The sequence below is a fragment of the Engystomops pustulosus genome, chromosome 4 (assembly GCF_040894005.1).
Source record: "Engystomops pustulosus chromosome 4, aEngPut4.maternal, whole genome shotgun sequence".
NCBI classification, from domain to species: Eukaryota; Metazoa; Chordata; class Amphibia; order Anura; family Leptodactylidae; genus Engystomops; species Engystomops pustulosus.
The window spans coordinates 26,050,961-26,064,820 of NC_092414.1; the positions used below are offsets into that span (position 1 = coordinate 26,050,961).

At 43.9% G+C, this 13,860-nt stretch overlaps 1 protein-coding gene across 4 annotated transcripts in view; it reads left to right on the forward strand.

Moving 5' to 3' along the window:
- The window catches only part of TNIP1 (TNFAIP3 interacting protein 1), a 56,607-nt gene that overhangs the window by 37,977 nt on the left and 4,770 nt on the right, over positions 1-13,860 (forward strand). For all 4 annotated transcript variants that reach the window (XM_072145564.1, XM_072145565.1, XM_072145563.1 and 1 more), the window contains 9 exons: positions 1,677-1,766; positions 2,955-3,020; positions 3,350-3,481; positions 4,559-4,687; positions 5,229-5,351; positions 8,417-8,542; positions 9,504-9,569; positions 13,414-13,593; positions 13,689-13,779. In XM_072145564.1, the coding sequence (XP_072001665.1) occupies positions 1,677-1,766; positions 2,955-3,020; positions 3,350-3,481; positions 4,559-4,687; positions 5,229-5,351; positions 8,417-8,542; positions 9,504-9,569; positions 13,414-13,593; positions 13,689-13,779 (1,003 nt within the window). The remainder of the gene's footprint in view (positions 1-1,676; positions 1,767-2,954; positions 3,021-3,349; positions 3,482-4,558; positions 4,688-5,228; positions 5,352-8,416; positions 8,543-9,503; positions 9,570-13,413; positions 13,594-13,688; positions 13,780-13,860) is intronic.

Genomic DNA, 13,860 nt, shown 5'->3' on the forward strand with positions numbered 1-13,860 from the left:
CCTAGCCCCAGGAAACCCCTGAGTGGTTTTCACTTGGAATAGATAGATAGATAGATAGATATCACATATACACAGTATTAGTGGCCTAGATTCTTGTATAACTCGCTGTCATTTCAGGACAATCCTTACATAAAACCTTTGAGGAAATGGAAAGTCATGTTTATCCCGGTGTGAACTTGTTGAGCAGATCTTATCTACATTATTATCTTCAGATTTCATCCGGTTTATAGTTTTGCCATTTTACCTGCAGTCTTATGATAAAACCTAAAGGGGTTGCCAGACAATACATTTTTGGCATAAGAAGAAAAAAACTAGTATTAATCACTTCATCAGTCTTTGATTTTTCTGTTTCAACACTTCCTCCATTTTTTTTTCTCTCTACTTCCTGACCCCTTTTGACACACTGGAGAGGACTAATATTAACCAATCACTGGCCAGAGTTGACTAGCCTCTTTCAGTGATTGGCTTAATGGCATAACCCGTTGTAAGGGAGGACTTGGAGCAAGAACTCGACAACAGGAGTAGCCAGATCCATCTCCTTTTTGTACATATTGGGGCACATTTACTTACCTGGTCCAGTCGCGATCCAGCGGTGCATTCTCTGACGAGGATTCGGGTTCTGCCAGGATTCACTAAGGTCCTTGCGCCCGATGTCCACCAGGTGTCGCTGCTGCGCTGAGGTCCGGCGGAGTTCACCTTCTTCTCCTCGGTGCATGTAAGTGGTGATCTTGCGACACAATTTAAAAAAAAAAAAATACCAAGGTTTTTCCGAATCCGTCGGGTTTTCCGACGTCCATTCCCCCAATTTCCGTCGCATGCAAGCCGGTGCCGATGCTACACAATCCAATCGCGTGCGCCAAAATCCCGGGGAAATTCAGGGACAAACGGCGCAAAACGGAAATATTCGGGAACCCGGCGATTCGGCCCCCTTAGTAAATGAGCCCCATTGTGCTAAAGGGGTTTTTATTTCACACTGTAGAATTATTTAAAATAATTTTAAATTGACCCTATAATCCTTCCCAGAATGATGGGTAGTAACAATTGCTTCTCTAAGATCATTCCTGAGGTTTGACATCGTTTTATCACACACCTGAATGCTCCAGACCAGCGAACCTGCCTAAACTTCTGCTTTTAGAGAACTGGTCACACCTGCTTACGATCAATTAGTCAACAATCAGTTTTTGTTTCTACATTTTCCTCTTTCCTTACTTTATGCCATCAATATTAGGGCCAGTTCCTATATGTGTTCGGTTTTGTAGTTTCCATTTTTTAAACGGAAGCGAAAACGCAGATGGGAACTGGCCCTAAGATTGTTGTGGACCCAAACCCCCTCATTCAACTTTATTGAATGTATATAGACTGTGTTTTTACAGAGCCACTTGTGGGGGATATTATCCAGTCTTCTGAGCCGTTTTCTAGTTAATCCCATAAAGCGACTAAAACGAGCGGACAGGTTTTTTAACTATACCCTGATACATTGCTCCAACTACTGTATCCATCAATTCCTCACTATGGAGACTGAGCTGCGATACTGTCATCTATTACCCATGTTGTGGCGCCAGACAAATTTTCTCCAGTCTTGTCTTTTCCTTACACTTCTGCCATCACTGTCTTCACAGATTCCCAGATGGTAAAAATAGGTTATTGACTAACTTGTTGATATTTTATCATTTCAGACGGCAAAACTGCTGGAAAAATCTTCCAATAAAGACCAAGTTGGATCCCTGTTAAAGAAAGTGAAAATTTTAGAGCATCAGAGAGCAGAGGTAAAAAAACTAATATAAAAATAGTTAAATTTAGCCATAGTGTATACAGTGCAAACCACATACAGGATAGTAAACTGCTTAGATAGCAATCCCCTAGGGAATTGTTATATACAGTATACAAGTAGAACATTATTACTAGTAACATTCTCTGGTGTAAAGCGAAGGCAACCTAATATTTGGCACAAAGTTGGACAGTCCTACACAATGATAAATTTGTTATTTGCACATTATTGAGGGGAAATCATTGCTCCAACCCCCTTTAGGGGCTTGTGCCAACTTTGATTGTTATTCCCTATCAACCCCATTAGTCATGAGAACAGACTGCCACTGATCACGAGAAAGGGGGTCCCAGTCTTATTGATGGAGGAGAAAGGCACCATGCTTACTACTACTCCATTCAATACTATGGGAGCATTAGAAATTGCTGAACACATCGCTCGAGTATCTACAATACTCCTAGTCAATGGGGTACGTTTACTTACCCGACGGAGTTCACCGAAGTGTATTGTCCGAAGACACTGCCGCGATTCACAAAGATTGTGCGCCCAATATCCTGCATGTGTTGCTTCTCGTTCTGGTCCGCCGGAGTTCACCATCTTCTTCCCGACACAATTTGAATATTAAATCCCGGGCTCAGTCCGAATCAATCGGCCCACCCCCTGATTTCTGTCACATGAAAGCCAGCGCAGCTGCGCCAAAATCCGGTCGCGTGTGACACAATCCCCTTCTAAGTATCTGTCACAGCTGTGCAATCCCCGAATACCGTGAACAGTCCGACGGAAATGCAATCCGCTGATCCTTAGTAAATAAGCCCAAATGTCTCTTAGAGTGGTGGAGATACCAGAGCACAGTGCTCAGCAATTTCAGACACTCCCACACATGCTCATCTTGCATTGAGAACCAGACCCAAATGGGGGTCCTTTCTCTTGATCAGTGAGTAGTTGGACCCCCACCCATCAGCTTATTATGAGGGTAACCATCGACCCCGTCAAGTAACCAGAAAATACAACCGTTGCTATCTGGCAGCGTGGATAGCCACTACCAAGATTAGCTCCTGCTCTACCGGACTTGGCACAATCCTAACACTAGCTGATCGCTAGGGCACCCCCAGCTGGAGAGATCGATTTTAATGACGTTCATTGTTAGACTATGTATAATATGATCACTCGTGTTCTAATGTTTCTGCAGCTCCTGGATGTGAATAAGCAGTGGGATCAGCAGTTCCGCTCTATGAAACATCAGTATGAAGAGAAGGTACTAAATCTTTATCTATATTATCCGATTTCTTGGTTACATGTATGTGATGACGTCATAATTTTTGCCAACATTAAAGTAAATGGTTCAATGTTGATCATGGTGCATGTTATAGAGCTGGGTTTTGGGGAGATATTGGTCTATAGCTATGTATGTCGTTAGCTCTTCCTTAGGAGTCCAGTGGGTGGAGCTTGTCCATGATGTAAGAAAAGGATAAAATGTTATATCATGTGAAATGCACGTATTAGCAGGCATAACTTTAAGGATTTGTTCTCCTCAATATCAGGTTTAATGTGAATATTAAAACGTCTCACAATGAATCCCCACAGATCACATCTCTACGTCAGAAGCTGTCGCACGCTACCAAGTCCGAGACGGAGCAAGAGGCCGAGAGAGATCGGAAGCAGAGAGACTTTGACCGCAAACTTCTTCTGGCCAGAGACAAGATAGAGGAAAAAGAGGTAAAATATTTAGCTTCTGACATCAACAGTGCGACATAAATCCATCTAACTTATAGCTACAAAAGCAAAGTGGTTCTGTTCATGTGAATTATACTGTAACTTCAGGTTTTGGATTGATGTCACACAGGCGCATTGCTCGTTATATCCCTGGTCATGTGATGTCACACAGTTGCACTGCTCGATATATCCCTGGTCATGTGATGTCACACAGTTGCATGGCTCGATATATATATATACCTGGTCATGTGATTTCACACAGTTGCATGGCATCACACGACCAGGGGTATAACGAGCCGTGCACCTGTGTGACATCACATGACCAGAGATATAATGTGCCGTGCACCTGTGAGACATCACATGACCAATGGCCAGTATTTATCCAAAGGAAGTAAACAATGAATCTTCCTTTAGAATGACAGCAAGCAGAGATTTAGAATACCACAAAGAATTAATACAAAAACTATATTGGAAAATTGTATAACTTTTCATTGTACAAACAATATTTTCCGAAACTGGACAATCCCTTTAAATAAAATTTCTGTTTAAAAGTGTTTTGCAGGGAACAAGTAACATACTTAAGCAGTACTTAGCTCCACACTCCACCATCGCTCCCAATCCTAGCTGCAGTAAACTTCCTGGGTGTCTTCCCAACTTCCCAACCAGTGATTTGCGGCGATAACCAGGAAGCGGAGTGTAGCGGTGTCTAAGTTTGATCATTATCCACAGGATAGGGAATAACAATCTGATTGGTGGGGATCTGACTGCTAGGTCCACCACCAATAACCAGAACAGACCTCTGCCGATCATGAGAACAAGAATACCGTATAAGCCAAGGCCCCTAATTTTACCACAAAAACCTGGTAAAAACTTTTTTTTTACTCGAGTGTAAGCCGAGTTTGGGTTTTCAGCACATTTTTTGTGCTGAAAAAGTATGCTTATACTCGAGTATATATGGTAGTCTAACAGACCCAAAGCCGTCTGCTTCTTTGTTATGTTTTGATGCCTGCAGGGATTGTGGCTTTTGTCGCTGTATGTCTCCTTGTTAAACTAAATTGCCCCTATTTTATTCCCTCACAGTCACAAATTCAGAAGCTGGAGACTGACTTAAGGGACCTGAAGCAAAAGAACAAGATCCTTCATGACCAGTTGAGCTCCACCAGCAGACAGCGTGAATACCAGGAGCGAGAGATCAGCCGACTGAATAAAGTACATATAATTCTAGGTTTTGTTGTCTGCTGCAATAGACCCCAAGATGCTAAACATAGATGGGGAAAAAGCAAAATATATGATATCCATTCCTTTACAAGCTGCCTCTTTACCGCCACCTATTGGAGGTAGCAATGTGCGACCCTTTACCAGGCCTGGGTAACTGAGGTAATGCGTGGCCTGTGAGACTCTGCTCCCAACTGATAGAAAAAACCCTCCTAAAGGGATAAGTATTGATCAGTTGGTGTCTTACTTTTGGGATCTCCATCGATGGTGAGTCCCCTGTGTGTGTGGAGAGGTGGCATATAACCACAGATCCATTTTTTTTTTTTTTTTTGGGGGGGGGGGGGGAACCTATAAAGCATTGTACTGTGTGATCTCCAGCAGTAACATATAAGTGAGTACAGCTCTGGTTACACATATGCACCATATATTCGACTCTAGTCACAACCTCTTGTGATCGGACACTTGTCCTCTATGCACAGTATAAGGGACAAGTGTGATTAGTGAGCAGCCCCTTTAAGTCTCACTGTCTTTACAGGCACTAAAAGAAGCTCTGAAGCTACAGGGATCAGCTCCACGTTCTCCCTCTTTCACCACAGAGGAAACCGGACTCCCTCAGCGCCAAGAGCTCATTACACAGATTGATCTTCTCAAACAACAGGTAATGCCCAACCCCTTTAACTAAAAAAAAAGTGATTCCCTTTTCTTTCTAAAAATGTTGGCAAAATTGGAAAAAAAAATTAATTTTAAACACACTACTAAGGATACCCATTCCCGTGTGGAGAGGGTTTGGACCTGCTGTATAAAGCTGATCGCTGCAGAGGTCCCTAATTTCTCTGCCACATTGAAGAGGTTTCCAGGTTGATGATGCTGATGATCTATCTATAGGGATGTTCACCTGGGAAGGTCTTGTGTTTAAAGAGGTTTTCAGTGCCTGGTTATTTCCGATACATCCACCGGAAATGGCATAAATAAATAATAATTCCTTTATTTATATAGCGCATACAGATTACACAGCGCCGCACAAAGTTTGCCAAATCAGTCCCTGTCCCCAATAGGGCTCACAATCCTATCTACTTAACAGTATGTTTTGGAGTGTGGGAGGAAACCGGAGGACCAGGAGGAAACCCACGCAAACACGGAGAGAACGTACAAACTCTTTGCAGATGTTGACCCTGGGACTTGAACCCAAGTCCCCAGCACTGCAAGGCTGTAATGCTAACCACCGGGCACATATCGCAAAAACAGGGGTCTGCTGACCCCCTTAAATACAGTATTTGCTGCACATGTACTGACACTCTCCATTCAAGTCAACGAGAGCAATGAAAATATTGCTAGGATTGCAATTTACAGCAATCCCATAGACCCGAATGGAAAGTGTATGCTCTTCCTGGATCCCCATTCAAGAGAGAGTTATAGGTCCTACCGCTGCTACCCACATCTATTATGTATTTATTATGTATCCTGGGGTTTTGTCATAAATACTCAAACTGGAGAAACCCTTTAAGTGAGTTTGAGCTCAGCCGCAGTTCCCAAACCGGCCACTAGTAGGGAGCTGTTCCTTCTGTTCCATTCTCTGTTATCAGGCTCCCAGATTCAGCTGACCATTGGGGGTCCTCATTGGACCTCACCAGTCTGATATAGAGGACTAATCCTATAATAAAGTCACCCCAGATCACATAAACGGGTCTCCTCTAAGACAGAGTTGCAGTCTCTCTGTGTCAGCTGTGCGATACATCAGCAGATTTCTTATATCTAGATTCCCGTCACTGTATTTAATATAATATGATGTCCGTGGCAGAGGTTATGGAAGGTTCCTGAGCTTCTGTGATGCGACTAATTTCTGATGATTAATCTGCTGCCAGGAGAAGTGCATCTGCTCCATGACTATTAATATCCCCTTATCGTGTGCATCCTGCGGAATACGGAGGATTTGTAACCTCCGGGATGAAGTGATTTGGAGCTCTGTGTCTCTATAAATATTTCACTTTGCAGAAACGGCGCCGCTCTAGCTTGTGGGATGTGTCCGGTATTGCAGATCATAGCAAGTGACTAGAGAAACCGGCGGCCAATGGAAAGTGATGGCTCTGTTTGTGGAAGAAAAAGAAAGATGCCCCTGTATCATAATCTGAGATAAGGCATTAATAAGACTGAACTGGATTATGATTATGAATGGTTTGCTATTCCTCGTATACACCATAGGTTATAGGGGGTCATCTAGGAATTCTGCTAGGGTGACAAAACAATATGAAAATGTACTTACCCTGTGTAAGCTCTCAATTCTTGGAGGTGGTGATGGAATCCACTTTGGCCAATAAGTGGCCTCCTTTGATGAAGAGACTTTATAAGGTCAGAGAAAGGGACCTTATGTGCAGAGGAGGGGACCGCCGGTGGTGCGGAGGAAGGGGCCGCCGGTGGTGCGGAGGAAGGGGCCGCCCGTGGTGCGTGGGAAGGGGCCGGCCGTGGTGCGTGGGAAGGGGCCGGCCGTGGTGCGTGGGAAGGGGCCGGCCGTGGTGCGTGGGAAGGGGCCGGCCGTGGTGCGTGGGAAGGGGCCGGCCGTGGTGCGTGGGAAGGGGCCGGCCGTGGTGCGTGGGAAGGGGCCGCCCGTGGTGCGGGGGAAGGGGCCGGCCGTGGTGCGGAGGAAGGGGCCGCCCGTGGTGCGGAGGAAGGGGCCGCCCGTGGTGCGGGGGAAGGGGCCACCCGTGGTGCGGGGGAAGGGGCCGCCTGTGGTGCGGGGGAAGTTTTGTTGGGGGTGCATGGTAAATGGCCCCTTTAAGGCCACTCAAATGTATTGTTTTGCCCAAGATGTGTTTTGTGAATGAAGGGCTTTATGATGTGTTTTCTTGGTGCAGATATGTGTCAGTAATCTACAGATTGAAAGCATTTGGACACCTCACTGATGACCCTGTGCGGTTTGTGTAACACATCACTGATCCATAATCTGAGTAGAGACTTGGATTGTACAATCTCTTCCACTGGGAATTAAATGGCTTTAAATTATCTAAATCCTGCGGATTTTCTTCCAGTAATTGCATCTCTGTGCCTGTGAATGACTATCACTTACCCCTAGTCTGGATACATCCTGCAATACAATACATATGGTCTTTGGTGGTAGAATTTACCTTAAACCCCTTTTAAAGCTTGGCCTTCACTTGAAGGTCATTGTATAGCTGACACAGACATGCATGCTCGGATTCATGTTGTGGTGTATGTGTACTTTTCTGCAGCAGCTAACAAAATGACTAGACAGTGGTATCAAGCTAGCAGATTCCTTATGTACCCCAACATTAGGAGAGAGTCAGACACCCCATGTGCACATTAGCCATGGTTATGTCTACACACGTCTACTTTGTATCCTTGCTTCACAGTGGACCCTATTACCATATAACCTGTGCACAGGGAATAACTAGAAATTGTTGGACAAAAATTCTGACTGCCTGCAGCTACCACTAGGGGGAGCTCAATACCAGATTTATATGAGATTCTACAAAATCTTTGAAAAATGTGGCTCAATAATTGAAATATGAACAGATCCTTTCACCTGCACGATTTATGTGGTATCATCATTTCTGGCGTGATATTACTTCCCACTAATTTTGGACAGTTCTGCACAGGACTCCTTCCTATAATGACGTTTTTAGTGATCATATTAGACCTTACATATTGAAACGACGTCTATGCAGTTACATTTGTGATCATTTAATCCTTACTACAACCCCTTCATAGGTGGCCATCTTTGAAGAAGACTTTAAGAGGGAACGCAGTGATCGAGAGCGCATGAATGAGGAGAAGGAAGACCTGAAACGAGAGATGGAGCAGCTTCAAACACAGATGGCCCAGGCCAACACTAAGGTAGATATTGGGGCACATTTACTTACCCGGTCCTGTGGCCAGGGGCGTAACTACAGGGGTAGCAGCCATAGCAGCTGCTATGGGGCCCCGCAGTGTCAGGGGGCCCCAACATCTGGGATATTTGGTGTGAATATGCTATATGTATGTATTTGTGATGTGTATATGCTGTATGTCTGTGTATATGATGCATGGGGTTATATGGTAGTGTATGTATGTGTGTACATATGAACTATATATACTGTATGTATATTTTTTAAGGGATAAGTGGGGCCCCATTCAGAAACCCGCTATGGGGCCCAGCCTTTCCTAGTTACGCCACTGCCTGTCGCGATCCCGTGGCACGTTCTCCGACGAGCATTCGGGTCTTCCGGCGATTCGCTAAGGTCGTGCGCCCGATGTCCACCAGGTGTCGCCGCTGCGCCGAGGTCCGCCAGAGTTCACCAACCTATTCCTGGTGCATGTGAGTGATTGATTTTGCGACACAATTCGTTTTTTTAAATTCTGCTTTTTTTTTTCCGAATCCGTCGGTTTTTCCGTTGGCCATTCCCCCTGATTTCTGTTGCGTGACAGCCGGCGCATTTGCGCCAAAATCCAACGGGATTTTGGCGCAAATGGACGGTTTTGGCGCAAACTGAAAAAGTCAGGAAACCCGACGCAAGTGCGCCCGCAGAGCCTTAGTAGATGAGCCCCATTGTCTCTGATTCCAGTCCGAAGAAGGAATCCTTATTCTGGGGGCGGCAACTCTAGTTCTGTCACTTAAACATCTTTTTAAAGGGGCATTTGGTACAACTCCTTTGTAGTCTGTCTCCCAGGTAACAGACTACAAGCAAATATTCTGTAGTCTGGCCCCGCCCTTATTGTCCCCCTTCAGACTTAATTTTTATTAGACCCCCCGTAAAACATTTGAACTCATTTTCCCTTTCTGAGTACGGTGACAACATGTGCGGTTTAATTTTTTTAGCTGCAGTCCTGTCAGGAGGAGTTACGGAGAGAGAAGGAAAATGCACGTGATCTGTCCAGGCCGCAGGTATGTGCAAGCTGTAATGTATAGGGTGCAGGACATCAATGGTTAACAGGAATGACCTGGATGTTATAAATGAGCAGGTTCACATCTGCACTTGTCTTGCTTAGACCCAGTGAACCCAAATTCTGCTGATTTGGTCTCTTGGTTCCCTCAATAACAAATACTGGTTCATCCTATATATCTTTATTACCGTCACAGTGTGTTAGTGACTTTACGTCTCAGTTAATATTTGTTAGTTTGTGCTGAGATACATAACTATTATTAACCAGATGATCGGATGCTCAGGTAAATCATTCTCAGTAGTTCCTGTTTGGACCTGTAAAAGAGGGGGGTCTCTGTGGCAGTAATGGTCCAGTTTCCCTGCAGCGCCACCACAGGTGGAAAGGAAAATTAGCATCAAAGTCCATCATGATAAACCAGGGACACTTACTCATTGATCCAGGCACCGTGACTGGGGTCATCTTCTTATATTTGTCCATGGACTTCTTCTTTTAAAATTATGGTAATGAGCCTGAGGGGCTACCCTAGCCCCTCTGTGATTTGGCTTTACAGACTGTTACACTGTTTCCTCAGCACTGCCTGCTTGCTGAGGGATCAGGGGGTAGGGGGAGACAGTGTAAAAGTCTGTAAAGCCAAATCATAGAGGGGCTAGGCTCGTTATCATAATTTTAAAAGTTGGTTGTAGAAGGAAGGAGGCCATGAATAAGAAGATTACCATAGTCACGGTGCCTGGATCTATGAGCTATGTCCCTGGTCTATTATGATGGGAGACTTCCTTTAGTTTGCTCATATAAATTTACCCCAAGGTATTAATAAATTGATACCACTAAACCCATTTTTTACTATAAAACATAACCTTTATTTCTCTGGATTAATATTTAATATACAAGTAGTATTCAATATACAGTGTTGGTCTGTCTCGCTATTTCTAAGAAGCGATAAGGTATCTATCCTTTAAAGGCAAGTATATATATTAGTTATGCATTCAGGGTGTCACAAGGTAATATATCTTTGCTAATATAGCGCCCGTTTTTTCTCAGGGTTGCGCTTAAGTAATGCTCTTGCGTCATTTAGTCTCAAAGGTACGCGTAATGGCTACTCTTGTAATCTAGATACTCAAACACTGTGCATTACAACACTGCTCTTATAGTATGAGTACACCACAGCCCTAATTATTTGTAGTGTCTATTGCATCACTTCCATATTAGTCTTGTCCAACAATTGAGCTAAAATTCAAATATAGACCCCCTCCGACATGTTTCGCCACTATAAGTAGTGTCCTCAGGGGTGTCGGGGCAATAACTAGTAATAGATTTCCTTTAATGTGTGATAGAAGACAAGACCATATACGGCCACAAAGAAACATGCATTGCAGGGATAATAATCTTTTAAATTACGCCAATTAGCTGGCAAGGGCATTGGGGCCGGTCCAGTTTGCATGCAGAAACTCAAATATGAATTAAGGGAAACCTAACATGAGAAATCGGAAGTAGATGTGATGGTAGATTCCTCCTGCCTCTTCCCTAATCTGTAATTTAATAATCCTGGAACCTAACTAACTTGTTAAAAACTTTTAGTAATATGTAAATTAACTGCAGAGGCTACTGGGGTGTGGAGTAGCCTTAGCTCCCAGTGCCCGGCCAGGTTAATGCACGCCTCCGTAGCCTCTGCAGGTAATTTATATATTACTAAAATAAAGTTTTTAACAAGTTAGTTAGGTTCCAGGATTATTAAATTACAGATTAGGGCAGAGTAAGGAGGGTACTTGTCTCAGTTCGGCGCACACAGATAGGTGACATACACAAGATGAATCCAAAAACGGGGGTATTTTATTTCGTATCTCTGGAACACAACGCGTTTCGGAGTCTACAATGACTCCTTTATCAAGTGGATAGATACTGGGGGAACATGAAAAAGGGGGTATTTGGGGAGGGGAAAAGTACATATATAGTAGTACATATATAGTACAAATAGTAGATAAAAGTGAATTATTTGTGTTTTTTAAAATCTATCCACTTGATAAAGGAGTCATTGTAGACTCCGAAACGCGTTGTGTTCCAGAGATACGAAATAAAATACCCCCGTTTTTGGATTCATCTTGTGTATGTCACCTATCTGTGTGCGCCGAACTGAGACAAGTACCCTCCTTACTCTACCGACTACGCTTCCAGACCGGTTTGGCAACCGCGTCTTGATGACCCTTGTCCACGGGCAGCACCAGGAGACATTAACCATCTACACTTTCACTAGAGTTGTGCCTAAGTCAGCACAACCACATCCGGTGAGCCTCTCTCCATTCTTCCTAGTCAGCACCATAAGCCACTACCATACTACTCTATGAGCGCTTTTCTGGTCTCTCCTTGTCCGCCTTTCTATACGACACTCCTTTCCCAGGTTTACAGATTAGGGCAGAGGCAGGGAGGAGGGATCTACCATCAGATCTACTTCTAATACTAGGTTCCTCATGGAAGTTTTCCTTTAAATAGGGAGCAGTGATTACGATGCAGGAGGAGGATCTAAACACTTGCAGCTGTTTGTAGACCTACGGGACCCACCCTTATAGCACTTGTCTAGGGGAGCGCCGAAATATCTGCTCCTGATAAAGCAATGTAGAGATGATCATCTTTCTATTTATATTATGTGTGTATATATATATATATATATATATATATATATATATATATATATATATATACACACATAATATAAATAGAAAGATGATCATCTCTACATTGCTTTATCAGGAGCAGATATTTCGGCGTTCCCCTAGACTTGAGTGGAGAGTGGTCTGGCCACAGCACGAGGCTCAGTTCCATATCTGGCAATGTATTTATGACATATCCACAGGAAAATCCCCTTTAACTGAGAGTAGAACAAAGCATCAAACACAAATCTCCTTGAATTCAAGAGCTTATTGATTCAGCCTGTGAGTCACGTCCTGCGTCATCTCCCGCAGTAATGAATTCATACAATGTTCCTCCACATGACAGGACATTCATTCATTCAGTCTTTCCATCCTTGTCCGCTTAAGTAGTTGTTCTACCGCTGAGAGTTTGTTCTGTCAATTCTCTTTCTCCTGCTGAGTGCAGGTAAGTACCCTCACTGTGCAAATATACTTAGGTAATGGACGTATATATCACAAAATCGGGAAGGACCCATCATTTTCAGCACCTTAGTAGTCCACAGCGCTCTGTCAGTGGTGATAGGACATTTCTAGTATTTTAGTGGAAGGGGTGAAGGGCTAACCCCTCCTGACTGGACCAACGGAGTGTTTCAAATAATAAGTCGGTAGTAAAGACTACACCCAATTAGTAAGTATTCATTGTTAACGTTTATAAGGTTATGTTTCCAAGGTAACAGACTACAAATAAATCCTATGTAGTCTGATCCCGCAGTCACGCTCGCTTCATCTGCCCCCTATTACTCGCTGCACATTGGCTCAAAGTAGGGGACAGATAGAAGCGAGTATAACTGCAGGATCAAGCTGCACGGGGTTAATTTGTAGTCTGTTGCCATGTAAACAGACAACTAAGGAGGTTTCAACGGGAGGGGAATTTTTGAAGTCTCGTTTACTGTGATCTCCGACAAATTTATCCAATGTCACGTGATGGGGGAGGGGTTTATCAACGTTTACACCAATTTCTAGTATGAGGTGATGCTTTACGATGGAGCGGGAGGTCGGCCATTTAGAAACTAAACTAATCTACCTGTTCCCCTGAGATTTTGATGCAGAGTTCGGAAGATGCTTATGAACCTCTTGCTTACTCCAACGTAGCCGGCCGAATCTTTATTGTACAAGGATCGTGATCAAGGATCATTGATTTACATTTTCCTACATATTTTTCAGGCTGTAGGAGAGCGGTACATCATAAATCACCACATGGGCCCTGCCTGTCCCCCGTACCAGTATCCTTACAGCCCACCTGCCATGATGTACCCCGGATATGAGGACTGGCCCATCTGTTATCCACCACCAGTTGTTGGTCCGGAGCACAGTCAGGTTCAGGATCTTCCAAACGCTGCACCGGTGAGTTCCTAGAATTCTGCTTGTTTCCTCTTCTTTTAGGTTCCTAACCTGAATTAGTTCTAATGTTTTTTTTTTCCGTTTTTTTTTTTTTTAAGCCGGCCTATCAGTGGCGAGTCGCTAATGCCCCTCCAAGACCTCACAATCCTAAAGGAACAGAAGTCCCCAAATCCAGAAAGAAGGAGGCTGGTAAGTAGTAAACTTAACGAAGTTTAGCGTAAGAATTCATGAAGTCGCTGTCCGGGAGCTCTGGCCATTATACTCCCCCCT